Here is a 23,532-nt window from a genome sequence, read left to right as displayed (position 1 = left end):
TATAGATCCTGAGATAGATCTTGAGATTTTTGGGAGTTATTTGGATTTATCAAGATTTTCTATCAGAGACCTCTTTATAAATAGAAAAAAAATTGTATTCAAAAATCTCTAATGTACAACTCGACAAGCCTGTCATCGTATTTCACAATGCCATCCAATCTGATCTAGCGAAAGACACTTAAGGGTCATTATGAGTTACTTGGTTACCACTGGACATCAAATTGACTTGAATAACTCTGTTAAAGTTAACCATGATGTCTCAACAAGTTTATACATTTCTCTCTGCCCTGAAATTCAATATAAGTCATACAAGAGTGGGTTATAATATAACTCTGATTTATCCACATACATTGAAATTTTTTTCTGGATTTTCTTTCACTATTGCATTTTTACATAACTTTAAAATTTGTTTCTTTGTTCTTATGTGACTATCACTAGACTAACGTCACTAAAACGCTCCTAAGGAAAACCTAAACTGATCTAATCTAGATCAATACTGAAAACCTGGAGGCACTGGACTACCACTCCGATCAAGTATGGGAGGCAGCTACCCACTGAAGATGAAAGATAGTCGGGCAGTATCATATATTAATTAAAGTTACACATTTAAACTGCTGCACGCCGGCTCTGTGGTCTAGAGGTTATATTCGTCTTTTTGCTAAATTCTTGAATGAGCATTTTAATCATACTGAAATATAGGTTTTAATAAATTCTAACCAGAAGCTAAGAATAGTAGATAACATAAGCAAAACTTGTCGGAGGTCTAGAAAAGTTTTATTAGCTAATTGTATTGCCAAAAATGTAACACTTTAAGAGCATTAACTTTTGTTAACTTAAAAATGTCTTATGCAGACTAATAGGTCGTTTGGGAGGGGAGGTTATTAGAGCAGTGATACAGGTTGTGTAACCAGATTGCTAATTCATATTTAAATATTTACTGATACTGTAAACAAATAACGAAGACAAAAATGTAAGTCGAAATTGCCTTTAACTACCTAAAATAGATCATTAATGTTTGGGGATAATTCCCATCAAGAACGTCTTCGCTTGGCTCTATGTGAATCACTCTTGACTTCAGTAGTTATAACTTTGAACTAGAATCTCAGGAAATTCATTTTGAAGTCAGTTTTCAGTAAGAATATGATTATTATTTTACTCAGGTATATTTTTTCTCAGAGATTTATATGGTTTAAAGATTCTTCATTACTCAGTAATAACAACTTAGAAATCCGTTATATAATAACTCATCAAGAACGTAAGCTAAACATGTAAGGTGTTAAAGTCCTTTCTAACGGTTCTGTCCCATAATGCTCGCAGTCAAACCTAAAGGTTTCATGTTTACTAGTATGTAAGGGGCTGTTGGTTTTTATTTCTGAAAGATTCCATAATCGTACAAAAGAGCTGTTTAATGATCATCACACTTCATTACTTGTGATTTTAGAAGATAATAGGTCATGATAAAAAAAATAACTAGTTTCTAACCACGCAAATCACTTCAGAAAACACGGAAGTAAATGGTTGATAATTTCTAGTTCTGTATTCGTTAAAAACAAACAAACAAATGACTTACAAAAATGAAACGGCAAATGTATTAGTAACTTATTATTATACTTTTAATTTCGAATAAGTAAAGGTTGGATGGGGGGTATTATTAAGTCTATATGGTAAACTGTTGTTTTTTTATTACAATTTTTACTACAATGTGTAACTGTAACAAAGATGGTCACATTTTTAATTCTGCCATACCTGTTAATACTGAAAATATAATAAAGACCTTAAGTATAATCAAACTTAAGAGGTAGTCTGAAAATAGGTTTTTACCTCAGATACTCATGACATTTTTTATATTTCACCTTGAAAATCTTTCTAATTTTCTATTTACCATTGACTCTTTCTTCCATTTATACACACAAAACCGTTTTACAACATATAATGTAGGTATTGACATTTTTCCCCCTTGATAGGTAACTTGTTCAATCTTTCTTTCGTTTTTTTTTCATCGATTTATCTGTTCAGTTTCTAATTATTATCTCTTTCTATAATATTTTTATTCTTACATTCTAAAATTAACGTAATACCCTCTATTGTTTAATTCTGTTCTTGTTAAGTGATCCGCTTATGCTAGTTTCACCACACTTTATTTATGTAGTTAATATAGAACTTGAAAATAACTCTAACCTCAATCATTACTATGATTTTTATCTTCATTAAAAAAAATTAAGTTTTAGTTACCAATTCATGAAAGATGCATTAGGTTATTCATTTATATCATGTATGTCGGAGATCCATTCAACAATTTTCTATCTCATCATTTGAAATAGTATTGTAGTGAACAAGAACACGAGTGGGGACGATCGAATGTATTTTAACACAATATTACAGAATATCTTATTAAAATATGAGAACCATATAGTGAACAGTTAATTTGCAAAACAACAATCAATTGTCTCAATTTGGCTGTTCCTTCTGCAAATATCCGTCCATAGTCTCCAATTATAATTTTTCATGCATTTTCGTATCAACTGCATGACATTCCCGTTCTCTCCTTACCAATCTTCTTCTGAAATACATTCTAGACCTGACCATCATCATATACTACTTGTGTGGATATCAGTAACCCACACCATAGTATTACAAGTTATTTTATAAATAAAATTATTTTCATTAAGTGATCAGATTATATAATAGTAATAAATTTTGATTCAGAATCAAATATTCAATCTCTTAAGAAATTCTCTCTTTAATATACATTCAAATGGTGGTTATTAAAAAAAATATGTTTTTTAAAAAAAATGTTTTTTTTGAACTGTCAGTATCTCCTATCTGTATTTAATTATTAAAGTTTTCTGATCAATTTAGTTACCATGACTATTTCTCACCATATGTCTTATATATGATACTTTAATTCTAGAATATATGTACATATATATCTGTGATTCCGTCAAATAATCAATAATAAGAATAAAATGTGTCAAGAACTTCAGTGTTCCCATTTGAGTTTCACAGTATTTAGTATTGAAATAACTTGTAATCTATTTTATTGTAATACATGAATACATATAATAAACATTAAGAAATCAAATTTAATAATATACAATTAATCTACTATAGGTGGGCTAAATGTATTAAATAGGCCACCCTGAATAAACCGTTATAATATATAATTTACTTATATATTTATATATTATGTTATTTAATGAATAATTCAGTAACGGTAAAATTATATACAAAATTTTTGTATATACATAGCTGATAACTTTTATATCGAATATAATATGAAAATTGAATTATTTTTATTAGCTAATAAAAGTTTTATTTTTCTTACAAAATTAATTAATCAATTTTATATGGTTGAGTTCATGAGTCAATTGAAGCTAGACCATCATGGAAAACCTGGAAACACTGGATGGCCGTTTTGTTTTATTGTGGGACTCCTCAGCACGTTTGTTATGAGATAGGAACTCACTGAAGACAATTAGTGAACGGCTGATCAACTTCGTGGATTAGTTGAATTTAGATATTAACACCATCGGATGCCGGTTCAGTGGTCTATCGGTTAAGCGCTCTGGCGCCAGACTGATAGATCCTGGGTTGGAATCTCGCGAGGCGGGATTAAGGATGCTCACTGATGAGGAGTCCCACAATAGGAGGAAATGGCCGTCCAGTGCTTCCAGGTTTTCCATGATGGTCTGGCTTCAATTGACTCATGATCTCAACTATATAAAATTAATAAAATCTCAACAAAACCCTCTTGTGGTAATTAATTAATTATTATTTTATAATGAAGGCTAAAAAACTAAGGTATTTTAACGAATTAAACAATGTTATATTTACAAATATTGATGAACTTTTGCATATATATTACGTCATAAATGTGTTATCACCCGATTAAAATGGCACTTAAAAAATAATTTAAAATGATTTTGTTATATCTAGAGCTTAGATTTTTAGTATGTCGCGTAATACTTGAGCACTCGAACGCTAGAACCCTCTCAAGTCGCATATTGAGAAGACCGAATATTAGTAAGTAGGAATGTTATTCCCAAAAACAGTGTCCAATATAGCACAAAAATCTCATGTATTTATAGTTTTTGGCTGAAAGTAAATCATCATTTCGGATAGCCAATAGGTACATAGGGGGGCCTTCTTATTCATCCAATAGGGAAACTACACGTCGACATTCTAGAATGTTTCTCTAGCGGTGATTGGATAGAATGTCTTCGGCTCTTTCTGGGCTTCTTGAAGCTTCTTTGAGTTTGTCAACGAGCCATCCTTACTGATTTGTTGTAAGGTATCGAAGTTACAATCAATGTAATAATAAAATAAATCATATAAATAAAATATATTGTTTAGTTAGTAGTTAATGAATGTAATAATGATAATGATATATACCATGGTTTACGATTAAATTATCATGTACATAAACCAGAATTTGTAAGCCATTATTTCTTTAATTCCCTATATGTTTATATCTGTTCTGTTTCATTCTCAAACTAAAAAATTGTCTCAATTATCTTTCAAGGTGATTAATACTTTAGTACACTAATAATTGAATTCATGGGTCAATGTAAGCTAGACCAATATGGGAAACCTGGAAGCACTAGACGACCGTTTTGTTTTAGTATGGGACTCCACAACAGTGCACATCAATGGTCCCGCGCACGGGACTCGAACTTAGGACCCTTGGTCTCGTTTAACCTCATGACCCCTGAGCCGGCATTCAACGGTGCATCCAATTTTAATACACCTTTGATATTTTGTGTTTTTTTCAGAAATAAACTTATGGAAATTTCTTAAATGTAACATATTATACTTAAATACATGTGCATAACTTGATGTTATTTTCTTTTACCACTGTTTTATAATTAGGGTATACCTATCGGTCTGTCTGCATCTATTCCATTTATGTTACAATCAAGTTATTATACCGGAAGTTATCAAGCACAAGCTACATTTTCATTAGTAATCTGGCCATTTTCATTCAAATTAGCTTGGGCTCCAATCATTGATTCAATTTATAGTACACATATTGGACGTCGAAAAACATGGCTTATTCCAACACAATATGCTATTGGAATTGAATTAATTATTTTAGCCAATTATATAAATAGTTGGTTAGGACGTGATCCAAATAATCCATGGAGTCCATTGGGTACACATCATCCAGTTGATATAATACGTTTAACAATTGCATTTTTTGGATTGACATTCCTTGCAGCAACACAAGATATTGCTGTAGATGGATGGGCTATATCAATTCTATCCAAGTATGTTTACATACATTTATAAATTTTATTTCCTGATAAAGTAAATTGTTCATTTTTTGGTGAATATTTATCAAAACATTGTTTTATTATATTCAATTAATATTGTTTGTTTGAAGATTCAGGTACATCCAACTGACGAGTCCCAAATAGGATGAAATGCGCGTCCTGGATTCCACTGCTAGCCACTATCCATCTTTGCTTACAATTGTTTTATTATGTTTTTCTAATCTTTTGATTCATTGATTATTGGTGTTTTTGTTCATTTTAACATTGATAAATTTTAGTTAATTAACGATAAGTTTGTTGCTTTGTATCATGAATGTATTTAATAAGGTTCATTACTTTTCAGTACAGTATGGTTTCGTATTTTAATTTTATGGTCATTGTGGTACTTGTTAGTACACATGTAGCCTTCTGGTGTTTTAACTGAAAGTTTAGGAATATACGAATTCCTCTGATCTATGGGTTGTTTGACGACTACAATAAGGGAATTAGTAAATTACTTGTTAGAAAGGTGGGCAAGATTATAAAAGTAAACAGAATCTCATAAATACGAGAAAACATTTTGAAATTGAACGTATGAATTTAGTAGGTAAAGAAACAATGTAAGAAATTAAAAAGATTTTATGATAACTGTTTTGATCCCGTTGAAGGGCGTAACTTGAAGATACATCTTGTTAATATGTTTCGGTAGAACCTGAAATCCAGAAGAATTATCTTTTGATCATAGTGAACTGTTATGTTTGAACTTTAGTGCATTAAAAAAAGTACTTTTAAAACGGTAGGTACACAGTAAAGTGTTCGACAGAGATCAGTTTACATTTGGAGATAAATTAAAATCAGTCAGCACTGTGGTATATATGTATATATATATATAGAATAATAGACAAGTCAGTAAATTACTTGCAACAGACAGATATCTTCAAACTACCGTATGCTACTAAGTGAAAAAATAAACTACACGACTACAAAAGCTAGGCGAGAGGGAAACGGATAAAAAATTTTGAGGAACATAAAACTTGATTGTCTTTACAGTATTGGTTCTATCTCAATCAAATTTATCATAACTTTTAGGAGAACTTTTGGATATTTTTCTAGTTAATTGTTATCCCCTTCACAGTTTGCTAAATTAGAATTCTATTTAACAAAAGTCAAACAAAAATTGTTCTTTGAAAGTTTATGAATTATTGAATACAGAATCTAAAAAAAATCACTTTGGGTATTTCAATCAGAATGAGAATTTAACCTAAAAATCGAATTGTTCCCCATGTTTTTCTTTTCATTTTTTAGTATTTCACACTTTATAAAGAAGCAATATGAGACAATGTCATTTTTATAGTTGTGTAATGATAATTTTGATAAAATAAAACCGGTATTCATCATTTTTTAGTAAACTAGACGAGACTATAACTTACAGACGAATCAATCACGTATAAAGTGACAGGTCTCATATTTTGGCACGAAATTCACTCATCCATTTGGTTAAATAGAGTTTTGGCATTATAGTTGATATCAGTTTTTATGACAAAAACCCTAAATCTAACTCCTAACCTTAACTATCAACTACTAATCATAATTCTAATTCCTCATATTGATTTATAACTCTCATTTGGTCTTATTTATTAAGCGGATACTCTCAAGGTTACTTTAGCGTCGCTCAAAGGTCGTCCATAAATTATAGCCTCACCGTAAACTACGTAAAATATTTTTTTCCAAGTAGATGAAGTATATTCTGTCAGTAAATTCTGAATGTAAACATTAAATGACGTGGGTATATATAACATTGAGTTGTTTTTCGAAATTAGATTAAATTTATAGTAATAATAATAATAAACACCAGTAGACGCAAAAGCGAAATTCGGAAAAAATTTTTTCGGTTGACTGCAGTTATAGAACAATTCAATGATGTACATTTACCTCATAATCAGAGATGTTCTCACCGAATCCTATGAGTCACAAATATTTCGTTGCATATATTTATCAGTTTAGTTTATTATTCGCATTTTAATCATCTTATTGTATTCAGCTTAAGTGATAATTAACTGATAAAAAGTGTGAAACATTGATGCAATTTACGGTCTGAACAGTAAGTTAACACTCTATAGAAGAGATGGATTGTAGTTGGCAATGGAATCCAGGACGTCTGTTTTACCCTATTTAAGTCTCGTCAGTTGAGTTGCTATATTGAGGCACTCAGTATAAAATACACATAAACCAAATAAAACTGATTAAAATTCAGTCAATAACATCAACGACAGGATAATTCAAACCCTAAGAAACTGAAATTAATTAACGTGTGGAAAAACAAGTATTGATGTAGAGAATAAATATGTCAATTAATAATAAACCATAAAAATAGTTGGGTCTGTGATGTAATATTCTCCCAGAAGAGATTATTGATGGTTAATTGCTTAGCAGGTAATACATTATCTATCAATTCCTAATGCAACAATACATGAAATAATTCGGATTGAAAACATATGACTGAGATTTCCACTACCAACATTTAAAATGTAAAAAGAGCATTCAGCGTTTTTAAATGGGTTTTACAAAGTAAATTATATAGTTTTTAATAGTTGAATTCATGAGTCTATGTAAGATAGACCATTATTGGAAACCTGAAAGCACTGAGCGGTCGTTTCGTCCTAGTATGGGACTCCTCAACAGTGCGCATCCATGACCCAGTACACGGGACTCGAACTTAGGACTTTTGGTCTCGTGTGCAAACGCCTAACTTGTAGATCACTGAGCCGGCAACTTCAATCGATCCATGATCCGTGATCTTGCGCAACCATTCCTTCACTGTCTGAGGTAGATACCTGTCTCTACCCGACACGAATTGGACTCCAGTGGTCACAGCTTCTCACTAGAACTACAGGGAATTCATCTTAAAGTCAGTCACCAGTGAGCACATGGTTATTATTAGAATATGAATTTGTGGAGATTGTAGTGATTTGAATAGTTGAATTCATGAGTCGACTATTAAAATCACTTTAATCTCCACCAACCCCGATTCTCATGTAATTTACTTTGTTTTATCCTAAAAGTCTCATATTTTTCAACAGAATATAAAATCTAATTTAATATTCTTTTGACAATAGAATTTAATAAACTTAGTTACTAAATAAAACGACACCGAATTATATTTACCTTTAAAACAAAATCTGTCCTTTTTTTCCAATTTGACATTAATGATTGTATGAAGGATATTTATGAATAAAATCTCTTTTTTTGTTATAACTAGTATAAATCCATAATTATGATATTTTACAAAGGCCAAAATAAGGCATATATATAAATGAATTTGATAATGTTATGTGTTAAAAGTGGTGAATGCTCGTATCTGTTACGATATATAAGAGAATGTATAAGTCTTGTAAGCAAAGATGGATAGTGGCTAGCAGTGGAATCCAGGACGCGCGTTTCGTCCTATTTGGGACTCGTCAGCTAAATGTACCTGTACCTCAGAGTTGATTTTCACTCTGGGACTCGAACCCAGTACCTTTCACTTCAAACGCCATCGCGTTATCCACTCAGCTACTGAGTACTGATAGCCACTTGCTTGTGCGATGGGGTGAAGTTTAAATTCACATGGTATTGTTTGTTTAAATCTTCCCATTGATGGTCAGTCTCTAATTGACCAGTTGCAATCCTAAACATCAATGGGAAGATTCAAACAAACAATACTCAGTGAATTTAATGTATAAGTCTATTTCATCCATATTATGTAAAATTTATCTATCAAATTCTATCTATTGATTATTCAACAAAAAAATAATATAATAATAACACACTTCAATCATGAATAATCTTGTATTCAGCTAATCACATGCTAAAGACTAAATTTACCATACAGAAGATGTAACATTATCATTATTTTTTCTTTCTATTGTTGAGAAGTTGACTTTATCAGTCAATCTTTCTTTTAGTATATAAACTACTGATAGCAGGAATATACATGATTAATCTGATAGTCATGTAGTGAAAAAAAGTACAACATAGATGATACATGTATCATCTTTATTAACACTTAGTTTTAAACTTTATGAATAGATCATCAACTTTATCCTCTAATCTGAAGTTATAGTTTGTATTTATATTGGAATATTCGTTATTTCTTCTTTTTTGTTTTAATCGTCCAAGAAATTTGATTTACGAATATGTCTGTTTTGCATGAAAAGTATGTGTAACACAAATGTTATAGGAAAATGCGATTTTTCTGAAATGAAAACTAACAATTATGATCAAATGATGTATGTCTATGTAAGAGGATTTGGAAAACCCTGATTCCAAACCAATAGTGCACATTGGCTTCAGCATGCTGAGGGAACAAATGGCTTATTAACGGATCGTTGGTCACGGGTACCATGAGAATACACCTCATTACGTTGCTCCATTGCCTTGTGGATCAGACCTTTAGGTCGAAGGCTTCGGGTGTGGCCTCCTAAGAAAACTACCTACTTCGGTCTGGACACCCGGGCAGTATCACAATCCGCATACAAATCGAATGAATTGTGTGTCGCGTATTTATGCGGTGCGCTTTTGTACCATTATTTGTGTTCAAATAAATAAGCAGTGACGAGTAGAGTTCAACCAGGTCTGTTGTGAAATAGTAACTAACTGAAGACAATGGTGAATGGTTGCTCAATTTCGTGGATTGGTTGAATTTAGACATTAACACGGTTGGATGACTACTCAGTGGTCTAGATGTTAAGCGCTCGTGCACGAGACTGATAACTCCTGAGTTCGAATCTCGCTAGGCGAGGTCGTGGATGCGCACTGCTGAGAAGTCCCATAGTAGGACGAGACGGCTTTCCAGTGCTTCCAGGTTCTCCATGGTGGTCTAGCTTCAATTGACTCATGATTTCAACTATATAAAAAATAAATAAATGTTTATGTAAAGAATCGAATAATAATGAACTCATTTATTTTATAGATTCTCCTCAACTGATTGTAACGTAAAATCATAGTGTTATTCATCAAAACGAAATAAGTATACACTACTTTAGATTCAAAACATTTAGAATAAACTAAGTTAAAATATGGAAATAGAATAACATTGACTAACCATAATATGAAATTCACTTAGTATTATTTGTTTGAATCTTCCCATTGATTTTTAGGTCTGCAACTGTTCAGTCTCTAATTGGCATATATGCATACTGTGCGTATTGCCTCGACATAGCCTTAATGCACAAGCATTGTAAGCAAAGATGGATAGTGGCTAACAGTGGAATCCAGGACGCACGTTTCGTCCCATTTAGGACTCGTCAGCTGGATGTACCTGCATCTCAGAGTTGACGTTCACTCTGGGACTCAGACCCATGAAATGATTAAAACTATTTAAATATTCACTTATTTATAGATTAAATATTTCAGAAGAGCATAAAAGTTGAAAATTTTTCTTCTCGAAACAAAAAAAATAGATTTTACAATACAGACTAGTTGGGTTTAGCTCAGAAATAAGAATTAAGAGATTAGAAATGTTGATTAAAATTTATGGAAGAAAAAAACAACAAAGTCTTACGCAATAATCTTACAAAAATAAAATTACCATGGTGAAACAAAATTTATAATTGTTTCTTTTTTTGAATGCATAAATTCGGTTGAAATCTTCTACAAAGCGTAAAAGTTTTGAATTTGTTTGTTTATTTATTACTTTGGAAGATTTTGCAACTTCAGCATCATCCCCACTGTCGAGAAAATGATGAGCAATTGTACTGTTAAAAAGCTTCTGTCCGTTCAGTCTTAACTTTTGTGGAATATGCTCAGAGGTGCAGACAGAAACTCATCTTTCTGTTTTTCCAATATATGTGCTTTGGCACGTACATATAAACTGATAAACACAATTGAATGTAACATAAGGCGGGCATTTGTCCTCATTTGATTGTCTCAATGAGCATTTGATGTGGTATTGAGATACCAAATTGGTCACTGGATACGTTCATTAAGTATTGCCTTTAGTTTAAGAATCAATCCTTCTAGCTATTTCATCATATTTGAAGCCACTATTTCAAGAAGACAGTCTTTTCCCAACCTTAGGACACTCAGTTTCCATTTTTATGGTTGTTCCGTATTTACACATAAATTTTTGTGGATAACCGTTATCACGTAAGCAGCGTTCAACTGTGGCTAATTCCTCTTTAATTTTATTCTCAGAGCATAATCTGAGAACATGATTGGGTAGTGTTTTAACCAAAGCTTTTTTGTAGCTAATCATACAGAAACTTTGTAGGTTCAAGTGTAGACCGCTCCAGGTGTCCTCTCAATAAATATATCTTTCTGCTAGGTCTTTCGAATTACGTTTAGTGCAAAGATCTAGAAAATGAAGCATGTCATGTTCATATTCTATTTCAGATCTAGTGTTATGATATGCTACGTTGAAAAGTTCCAATATACGAGAACCATGTTACGATTCATTACATGCAACGAATGTATCATCCACATACTTGGCATGCAACGTTGTGTCACTGGTTTTCGACTTCATAACTGTTTATTCTAGGTTGAACACAATTATCTCTACTAACATTGAGCCAACCTAACTGCCCATGGCCATTCCATTAGCTTGACGGTACACGATATCGTCGAATTGAAATTGAACGTCTTTAGTGTACATCAGTAGTAATTGCTTGATTTAGTTTTTCGGCAAGAGAAGTAGTTCAGCATTGTTGACAAACAATTTGTATGGTTTCTTCTAGTCGGATTGATCCGAGAAGTAAATGAATTCATGTTATTCTGTTGAAATATTTGTTCTTTCTTCATTCAACTAACCCTTGATTCATAAATAACACTATCATTATAGATTTATTCTGTATGCAGACAGTGTTTTATTTATGTTATGGCCCAATTTTTTGTCTTTTAGTAGAATGTAAATCTAGAATTTCACCAAATAACTTTCTTTTTCGTGACAAAAACGCTGAAAAATTCCCATCATATTAAAACACAATTATATGAACGAAGAATATTCTTTTCAACAATATTCTTTAGAAACTATGGTACTAGGAGGTATTTTCAAAGCCTTTTCATCACCAATTTATGTCAGTTAAAATAACTATTACTGTGAGGTATTTTCAAAGCCTTTTCATCACCAATTTATGTCAGTTAAAATAACTATTACTGTGAACCAACTGAGAAATTTTGTTTTCCCAATCAAGAACTATTCAGTAAAAACTTTATTCTGTAGTTGGAATAAAGAGGAATTTGTGAAATGAAGATTCAACATTCTAAGATCTTGATCTATAAGGTAGAAACTTTGTAATGTAGATCTTTATTTATGCTGCGACGTGGGTTGATTAATCTTATTGGATAATTTATTCTGTCATCACGGATATCAGCGAATACCCACTTACCTAATTACTTCTGTTACCCTTCATGGGAGCACAGGCCACTGACCAGCATTCTCCAACCAACTCTTTCGTGGGCTCTCCATTCTCCTTGTTTCCAACTACTATTGATTGTTTTGATGTATGTCTCCGATGTCCTATCCACCTCCAGTGTCTTTCCTAATTTCCTCTTCATCTGGAAGTTGGTTTGTTTTCTGCCATAGTAGGTTGTTTCTGATGATATCCGACCGACGAACATTGAGTATCTTGCGTAGACAATTGTTTGTAAACACTTATACCTTTTGATGATGGTTGTAGTTGTTCTCCAAGTTTCAGCTCCGTACAGTAGAACTGTCTTGACGTTCGTATTGAAGATGCTAACTTTGGTGTCGGTTGACAGTTGTTTTGAATTCCATATGTTCTTAAGTTGCAGAAACGCCGCCTTTACTTTGCCAATCCTTCCCCTCATATCTGAATCAGATCCTCCTTGTTTATCGATGGTGCTGCCCAGATACGTGAATGTTTTCACCTCTTCCACAGTTTCTCCATCAAGTGAGATTGGGTTGATGTCCATCGTGTTGTATTCAAGGATCTTGCTTTTTTCCTTGTTTATACTGAGACCTACTACTGTAGAGGCTGCTGCTACATAGGCTGTCTCCTCCTGGATTTGTTGTTGTGTATGGGATAAAAGGTTTAGGTCATCTGCGAATTCCAAATCGTCTAGTTGCATCCAAGCTGTCCATTGTATTTCGTGCATTCCCTGAGATGTGGAGGTTTTCATAATTCAGTTAACTATCAGAAGAAAGAAACAGGGAGAGAGTAGGCAGCCTTGTCTGACTCCGATCTCCAGTTGGTATGAATCCATCAGCTGTTCTTCATGCACTACCTTGCCGTGTATTCCGTTGTAATAGTTCCGTATGTTTTTGACGCTCTTCTCACTTACACCATTGTGTCGAATATATTTCCCTACAATTTTCCTATCGATACACTTAAACGCTTTCTCATAGCCAGGGAAGTTGATGTATAGTGACGAGTTCCATTCAATCGATTGATCAACAATGAACGTCAGTGTTGTGATTTAGTATGTGTACGACGGATCCTTATGAAATCCGGCCTGTTGATCTCGAAGCTGGGTGTCAACTGAATCTTTCGTCAGGTCCAACAACACTGTTGAGAACGTTTACTGGTACTGATAATAGTTTTATGCCTCCGTCGCTCCCACGCTTACTATGCTCTTCTTTCTTTGGTATCTTGATGACGTATCTTTTTTGCCAGTCTGTTGGTAATTGTTCTTCCATCCAAATCTTTTTGAAGCGAAAATGAAGCATCTATGCAATTACTTCTTTGTCTGATTTCAGTGCTTCAGCTGATATGTTATCTAGTCTTGATGCTTTTCCGCTCTTGATTTGTCTGATGGTCATACTGATTTCGATTGTTGGTGTGGGAATATCTATAGGAAAGACTGTTTGTGTTGCAGCGATGTCGAGTAGATTCAGTGGGGCTGGTCTATTCAAGAGTTCTTCAAAGTGCTCCACCCACCTGTTCCATTGTTCTTGAATCTGAGTGATTGACGTGCTTTCCTTGTTCTTGACTGGTCTCTCTAGTTTACTATATTTGTCTGTTAGTTTCTTTGTTGTATCATATAGTTTTTACATCTTTCCTTGTCTTGCAGCTTTTTCCGCTGTCGCTGCCAGCACCTTCGCGTATTTCTGCTTGTCGGCACTAATTCCCCTCTTCACTCTCCTGTTTGCTTCTGTGTATTCGGCCTGTGCCTTAAATCTCTTTGCTCTTGTTCAAATGTTGTTAATTGCTGTCTTAATCTTCCTTTCTTGAATCAAAACCAGAATTTCAGTAGAAATCTATTCTTTATGATTGTGCTTCTTGCGGCCCGGAGCCATCTAGTACTTTGAAATCAGTACTTCTTTAATCCATTTCCAGTCGTTATCCGTCATAGTTTTCTCTTCTTTAAGTAGATCTTGTAAGGCTTGGAACTTGTTACTGATAGCTGTCTTGTGTCCGCTGAGTTTGCCATTATCTCCAAGAAATGCTATATTGAGCCTTTGTAATGCTGTTTCTCCAATTGCCCAGTGCTTCTCTAGCTTCAGTTTTATCTTGGGCACAACCAGTTGGTGATATGAAAAAATATCAGCTATTCTTTTTCTTCTCACGTTTCCCATTGGCCTTCTTAACCTTTTAGTGATGCAAATGTGATTGATCCGGTGAGACTCATATAGTTTTGTGTACACGTTTGTGGGGGAATATAGTTCCACCTATCCTCATTTTGTTGAATTTACATAAGCTTACAAATCTCTCGCCATTCTCGTTCTTTTCTTCTAGTCCATGTCGTCCCATGATATCCTCATATCTGGTATTATCTGTTCTGACTTTAGCGTTTAGGCCTCCCATCAGGATGGCCACGTCCTTTCATCTGCACTTCGTTATCATCGATTGCCTCCTCTTCGTAAACTGATTTTTATCATCTTTATCGTTGCCATTGGTAGGTGCATAGTATTAGATAACATTGTGGTCCCCTCTTCTTATTTTTGAAGGATGCTTCGATGATTCTGGATACATGAGATTTCCATCCTATAAGTGCATTTCGTGATTCTTTGAACAGCACCTGTTCAACCCCTTGTGCACGTGAAGCATTTTCTTCTTCATGACCATAGTACAACAGTATCTCTCTCTATCCAGGTTGAGTCCAATGGGTTTCACTTATTCTGAACATCTCCAAGTTGTATCCCCTCACTTCCGTAGATGTTTGATTCGTCCCCTCAGTCTCTCACAATGTCTGGACATTCCACCTACCTATATTAATTGTTTCTCTGGTTGTCAGAAGGATCAGTAGCTCCGTGATTTCTGAAGAATCTCGGTTTTCACCATGAGTTGTCATGATTCTTCTAAATGAAGATCCTTTAAATCTCAAAGTAGAATTTACATGATTTTTAGCGATCAGTAGTTTTTTAGCAAAGTTGTTTTCTGCGGGATGGGGTTGGTGACCGCATTCCCAACCCTTTCCCTTACCTGGGATTTGGACTGGCAGTAACCCTGGAAGAGCTAAAGGCGCAATTAATATCATGAAATAACCACTAAATAATTTCCCCTCTATTATTGTTAGGTTGGTTGAAAATGTAGATTTGTATTTCTAGTACTTAAAAATTATTCTTTCCACTCAAGAGTTCGTTGTTTTCTTCTGATATCTTGCGTCATAGTAAGATGAAAGGTACTGAGAAGTCCTCGTATTTGTTGTCGATACTTGATTACTATTAAATTTGTCGGAAATGTTCAGAAAATATAACACAATCCTTAGATCAAATGGTTGTGTATCTTTCTCTGTTGGTAAACAAGAATCGATAATTGAATTTTGAAACTACTTGTTAATCTGAGCTTTGCTTCAAGACGTCAACAAGTATGCAGAAATTTAGTCTAAAAGATTTTAACGAATCCGTCCGATGATTGTTCACTAATACCATGGTTACAAAAATTTTCCCTTTGTGAAGAAAGTCAATCATTCAGATTAAAATGACTAAAGTAAAATCTGATGTAAATTAGTTGGTTCAAACTACTTAATTCTGAAGATATTCTACGGAAGTAAATGTAAGATAGTTATGTTTGCCACGTTCAAATTACTTGTTAATTAAGGGATTAAAACAAAACTGAAGACCCGCTAAGAAGTTCCCATCATATTGAAACACAGATATGTGAACGAAAAATATTCCTCTTCAGTTTCTACAATTATCTATCCAAATTAATAATTTTAAAACCGGCAAGGTTTGAAGCAAAGTACATCGCTTAAGATTTTAGCATGTGAATTTGTGGTTGTTAAATGAAATAAAATGGTTAGTGCTGGGATAACTAATATGAAGTGTTAACCTGAATAAGTTTATACGTTAATAGAAATTGTGAGATCAATCATCAGAATAAATATGGTTAGCATGGGGTGAGAGATAATAGTGTGATGACAAATCAGTAACGACCATACTGACCGGATAGTAACACTCAAGCAATTTAATGAAGTTCATCCTTCTATTAAATTCACTTGTGAGGAAGAAAATAGAGGTAGAATAACCTTTCTAGATGTTCTACTCACAAAGTGAGTAGGTGGGTCACTAAAACGAAATTTAAACAAGAAAACTATTTATACTGGTCAATATACAAATTTACTTAGTTTTGTTCCGCTACAATATAATAGGAACCTAATTAAGACACTTCATCTTAGAATCAAGACCATATGCCCCCTAGATGAGGTTGAAGAACAATCAGAAGCATTGCGTACTACTCTAGGAATTTGTATTTTCGTGCTCCTGAGCTCCTCCCAGTGTGACTCACTAATGGTATAGTTAAAACTATTAACAGCTCGATTTTGGCTCATTTAATACAAATGAGGCATACAACCAACATGAATCAATCATTTACAATAATATATCTTGTTAGGAAATTCTGGCTAGTTTTGATAATTTATCTTTCGATCTCAGAGTGATCGTCGGATGTGTGGTGATTATTTTGCTCGGTTTAGGGTTTGCCAATGTAATCAGATTAACCTAAAGATTGGACATTTAATATATTTTATTCAAACAAGGTCATCCGGAAATGTGATTTTATATATTTTCAAAGTACGCTTGTTCTAACATTCTTTATCACATTTAATAGATGTCCTATAAGTAATTGATAGTCAGGGTCATGCTAATGGACATCAGTACATCTTATCTTACTATGGCACTCTGGAGCATCCTAAGCTAGAAATATAGTGTAGAAAAAAGTCTATCAGAAATTTAAATACCACTTAGAGTGAGCAGTAGAAATACTTTCGTATACTACTCAAAAAGTTTAAAATGATGGCAAAAAATTAGTTTTTGCCATCATAAGTTGAAAATGATGGTGTCGAACCTATCCAATACTCAATTCTGTCCCTTCTTATTGTATATCTCAGCCAAATGGGCACTATCCTTAAATCCTGACTTTTGATCCTGAAACAAATCTTAACCTGGTGGGACTATATTTCATAGACGAACTAATCAGATAGTTCTTCCTCATCTTGTCAAAACATGTTATTTTGGTTAGTCTAATTGTGTAATGAAAAAGGATTTGTAGTGTTTATATCGATATAACACTATGACATGAATATTTTTTGGTAGCTAAGTATATATAAAGATTGTCTGTTTTGGATCTAAGAGGTCGGCTACATCAACTAATTCAAAATCAATCATTGCATAACATTTACATGGTTTTTTAACCTTCATAAAAAATTTTTTTTAAAGTTTCATTGTCTCGTTTGTTTTTTTTGTCGTTTACTTGTTCGTTTGGAAACGTTACTGTTTACTTTGTTGATTTCTACTTTTTATGACGTAATAAAATTTAAAAACTATAATAGATACATGTTTATTCAGAATATTGAGTATTTCAAATGAAGTAGAATAAAAAAAAATGACAATGATCATAATGATAGTATCAATGACTTAATGGTTTTAGTATCTGATTTAATCTAGCTTGCCTAATTTTGATCATTTATACAGCAAATATGTCACTTGATTATTTAACTATATATGTGTATATGAGATGGATGATGATGATATTAGAGATGTGATGTATAAAAAACCTATCTTGTAATGTCAATTACGTAATAATTTGACAAACTGGCGTAACAGTGAATTATGAAATCATTGAACAACCCATTTATACTTTCCATCGAATTTATAATCATCAATAAATTAATAATAATAATAATACGGTAGTAACCTAAACTAATATTTATACTTAATTTAAATGTTCATTAAGTTCATACAACGATAAGTGACCGACCATTTAACATAACTATACTATTAATGATTATCTATGTAAACATTAAACAATTGAATAAAAATGAACGATGTTTTAACATTCATAAATTCGTTAATATTTATTTACCATGGTAACTAGATGTTTGAAAATGATAATTATCTTTTAGGTATATTTTTAAGAAAATTATTTTTATTGATTACGGAAAATCTTAATAAACAAATACTTAACTTATATAATAATGATAATAAAAATATTGTTTAATGTTTACATAGATAATCATTAATAGTATAGTTATGTTAAATGGTCGGTCACTTATCGTCGTATGAACTTAATGAACATTTAAATTAAGTATAAATATTAGTTTAGGTTACTACCGTATTATTATTATTATTAATTTATTGATGATTATAAATTCGATGGAAAGTATAAATGGGTTGTTCAATGATTTCATAATTCACTGTTACGCCAGTTTGTCAAATTATTACGTAATTGACATTACAAGATTGATTTTTCATACATCATAACTCTAATATTACTATCATCATTGTCCATCTTATATACACATATATAGTTAAATAATCAAGCGATATATTTGCAATATAAATGATCGAAATTAGGCAAAACTAAATAATTTGAATAGTTGAATTCATGAGTCGATGTAAGCTAGCTTACTACAGTCTCCACAAATCTCCATTCTAAAACTAAATAAGTCAAAATTCTAAAAAGCAGCAACTTTCTAACCATTTCAGGGTAGGTGTCAATTTCGGGCTAGTATTGCACGAAACTTTACTGTAGCCAATTCGATTGTCACATGTGAAACTAAAAGCTTATAAAATGACAGACCTCTAGTTTTCTCTAGTTGTATTTACCTATTTACCTGTAATGTCAGCAGGATATTCGTTGAAAGAACAGAGAGAATCTTATCGAATGTAATTTCAGAATACGCATTAAAGAAATTGATAACTGACTGCTCTAAATTACCTGATAGCCTTTATGAAGATATATATAATGAATACAAGTCATTCAGTAGATCCTGTTATTGGTTTTTAAGTGATAAATAATAAATGGATACATTAATTTAAACATAGTTTACCTTTTAGAGTGACTGTAGCAATGAAAATTTGGGGAAACTAGAATGTACTGAACAGATATTTTGTTACGTCAAGGGACTCTTCATCAATGCTTACCTAGGACCCCTCACCAGAGACCTAAAAGTAGACGTTGATCTCTCTTGGCAAGCACTTTATTCTCAGACTACCGAGCTTGTACTGAACCGCTTATACGAAATTGTATCTGCATGAAAAATGAATTAATAATAAGAAGAGATTCTCCTTATTTAAGAATTTCTATTACTGTCGATTAGAATATATTAGATAATCTGATCAATAGATTCATGGAACTAAGCAGAATGGCTTTTCAAATAGAATGTAAATTTGTACAGTTTATCTATTATCTACTAATTCATTGGGAGATTTATTATGGTTATTATTATTATTATTACATAATGCTTATTACAAAACAAAATATTCTCTAAGTTAAGCGCTATGGGTTCGAATCTCGCGAGGCGAGATCGTGGATGCACACTGCTGAGGAGTCCCACAATAGGATGAAACGGCCGTCCAGTGCTTCCAGGTTTTCCATGGTAGTCTAGCTTCAATTGACTCATGATTTCAACTATATAAATAAGATATGACAATGGTTTATTTAGCAGGGTTTTTTTGTTCGACTGATTTATTTTCTCTTAATTTTTAGCTTTTTGTTATATTATTCATGCAATCACATATTATATTGACAGTTTTTTAAGCCAAGTGAGTGAATTCGTTCATCCTGATCAATTTAGTAGGTGGATGAAGTAATGTCATTCATAAATAAGAACAAATACAGTTAAATAAAATCACTCTATTTATTTTTGATTGAGATCATGAACCGATGAATGTTAGACTAACATTGAAAACCTGGAAGCACTGGAAGTACTCAACAATCTCCACAACCTCATACTGATAATGACCATGTGCTTACTATTGACTAGCTTCATAAAAGAATTCCGGAAGCTCTTGTGAGAAGTAGTGATCAGTGGAGCTAGTCCGTGTCAAATGGAGACAGGAATCTACCTCAGACGATGGGAGATGGTCACACAATTTCGTGGATTGGTTTAAGTTAGCTATTAACACCGTTGTATACCTGCTCAGTGGTCTAGAGGTTAAACGTCCACTCACGTGACCGAAATTTACTGGGTTCGAATCCCGCATTTGGTATCGTGTATGCGCCATGTTGAGGAGTCCCACACTAGGACGAAACGGCTGTCCAGTGTTTCCAGGTTTTCAGTTGTGTTCTAGCATTCATCGATTCATAATCTCAGTCAAACACTCAAAATCTCCACAACCCTATACTGATAATCTACTTATTACTTTTATATTTAAAACGCTGACTGTATATAAGCAACCAGTATTATACCCAGGTTGGTTAGGTCAAAGGTAGTTTACCTGTTTTTCTACATCAAAATGTAGTCATAAATTCAGATACCCTATGGAGAGAGCTTTATCAGGGCTATTACCTGACAGCTTAACCAATGAGTTGGCGGATAATTCAGCGGTTCAATAAGGGTGGGACTAAGTTGATGTTCAGCCGTGTTTTAACACATTCGGTTTTTAATCAACATGTGGTGTTTAGGATAGAAGCATTCAGACCAGTTTGTCGTATACCAATGGGGTTTTCTAACGAAGTCGATCTCGTTTGATCTCGGTCCCCATATAGAACAGAGGTTATGGGGTTTCAAGCTAACACCCCTATTCTTTACATTCCAAAAACATTTGTAGTATCTTTATCAATGTTTTGTTTGAATAAGACCTGGTAGGTGATTTTAATTGTTTTTCAAATTTTCGATTTATTTCTCTCCACTTTTTCTGTATCTCTTCACTACATATTAAAACGAACCTGTTTACGTAATTGTTGGGTATGTAATATCCCCTGATAAAACTTATAAGAGAGGGAATTAATATCGATCTCAGGAGAATCTAAAGTGAATATAAGGTCACCTTTCAATTACACTCCTTTATGGATTTTTAATCCATTTTTAGTATGATTTATGTTTAGTGACAAATACTCAGTTTATAAATTCTAATTATTGTAACCGATATATGATCAATTCACGTAAATGTATTTTGAATTCTACTGATGTCATCATCAACAAAGCCTCCATCACGAACCTATTCTTTTCACTGAAGTTTGCGGGCCTAAGTAGAAGGGGATATACATAGTCTATTTCACAGTATTGACCTCGAAGTTGTGAAATATTAACATTCTGTTCTAATTACGGCGAGACTATAATTTATGAATGAACCAATCAGATGTCGGGTTTTGGCGCGAAATTCATTCATCCATTTAGCGAAATAGAGTTTTGGCATTTTAGCTAATGTCAGTTCGTGATAGAAAAAACTTTAAATCTAATTCTTAACCCTGACCATCAACTGTAAGTTATAATCGTAATTCTTCACACTGGTTTGTAACCTTCATTTAGCCGTAGTAAGTGGTTACTTTATGATTCTAATTTTTCTCGTCAATTTAATTTTACTAATTAAACTAAAATGGTCGATATGACTGTATTAAGAATTGAACCGATGAACTAGATACCTATTCAATCAATTAGACTTCTTATTTTCTGTAGACTTTGCTGTTTTCAGATTTGTTTGGAATGTAGTATTGTAAGAAGCAGAAACATTTATTGTTATACTAGATGTTGGACAGCTCAAATAAAAACATTGCAGTTAGTAGTATGTTTTCCTCGACGTCTACCTTTTAAAAAAAGCGAGATACTACTATACGGGAGTTCCCTTGCATTCATATATATATATATATGAATAGAAAATATAGTTCTAAAAGTTGAACTGACAGAAAATATTCGTGATCAAAGATAAATGTGTGTTACTGACAAGTGAAAGAAAAAAAATCCATTCCGATCAGTTGGAAGTTGAATAGAAGTTAAACAGAAATTTAAAACAATATTTACCACTAAATGTTGACAGTAACAAAATTTATAGGATTAAATAAATGTTCTGTTATCATGATTACTTTTACTGTTAACGATACATTAACTTTATTTATATCTTCTATCCATAGTATAAATGGGTATAGTGCGTAGTGACCATAAATAGAATGCAGTATATTTTGGTGTTAGATCCTATAGTTTTATCGAAAATAAAACTGACAAATTTACCCGATCGGTTTATTGAATTATCCTTTCATCAGATATTATTTCTATGTACAAAACCAGTTTAACCACCAAGATTATCTAAGATGGTTCAAAAATGTTGTTTGTATACTTGTGATGTCTTCCACGTGCATTATGAATCAAAGTTAGCGAAGTATTATTTCAAAGAATCTAATGACATAATCACTGAAATAACGTGAATGAATGGTAGAGTAATTAATTAACAATACATATATAAGCAGAGATGGATAGTGGCTAGCAGTGGAATCCAGGACGCGCGTTTCGTCCTACTTGGGGCTCGTCAGCTGGATGTACCTGCATCTCAGAGTTGATGTTCACTCTGGGACACGAACCCAATACCTTTCCCTTCAAACGCCATCGCGTTATCCACTCGGCCATCTCTGCTTACCATGCTTGTGAATTAAGGCTATATCGAGGCAATAAGCACAGTATGCACATATGCCAATTAGAGACTGACCAGTTGCAGTCCTAACACATCGATGAGAAGATTCAAATAAGCAATACTAAATACATATGTATATATATATATTAAATATTTATCAAAATATTGAGTCTAAAATTTAATGATTAATAACTTGTCAATCATTACTGAATTACAATTCGAAATACTACATCATCATCATTACGAAGTACTGTAAATAAGCATGATCCAATGAACAAGCATTATATTACTTAAGTACCAAAATGAGATTTATGTGCACATTGAATCACATTGTACAAATTAATTGTTTAGTCCATAATCTAATTATAAACTTAATGTAGCCTTCTTTAACCTTTTCATTAATAAGTCAATTATACGTAATTAGTTTATTAGGTATATTAAAAAATAATGAATAGTAAACAAGTTTATTAGTTTTTGCAATATTATTCAGTTAATACTGTAGCAAATTATGGTGACGATTTATTTATTTGGAATTTTTAATAGTTGAAATCATGA

At 32.8% G+C, this 23,532-nt stretch overlaps 1 protein-coding gene and 1 non-coding gene across 2 annotated transcripts in view; one reads left to right on the top strand and one right to left on the bottom strand.

The window, feature by feature from the left end:
* Nucleotides 1-254: 254 nt before the first annotated feature.
* The window catches only part of Smp_159740, a gene marked incomplete at both ends in the record, with an annotated part of 70,179 nt that continues 46,901 nt past the window's right edge, over nucleotides 255-23,532 (top strand). The window contains 2 exons of the mRNA XM_018793300.1: nucleotides 255-314; nucleotides 4,870-5,267. Of these exons, the coding sequence (XP_018647826.1) occupies nucleotides 255-314; nucleotides 4,870-5,267 (458 nt within the window). The remainder of the gene's footprint in view (nucleotides 315-4,869; nucleotides 5,268-23,532) is intronic.
* On the bottom strand, nucleotides 8,744-8,812 carry Smp_tRNA_01412_Pseudo_TTG.1.1. Its single transcript has one exon. It is a non-coding gene (tRNA).

This window comes from Schistosoma mansoni, chromosome 1 (assembly GCF_000237925.1).
Source record: "Schistosoma mansoni strain Puerto Rico chromosome 1, complete genome".
In the NCBI taxonomy this organism is placed as follows: domain Eukaryota; kingdom Metazoa; phylum Platyhelminthes; class Trematoda; order Strigeidida; family Schistosomatidae; genus Schistosoma; species Schistosoma mansoni.
This window is presented reverse-complemented; position numbering and strand designations above follow the sequence as displayed.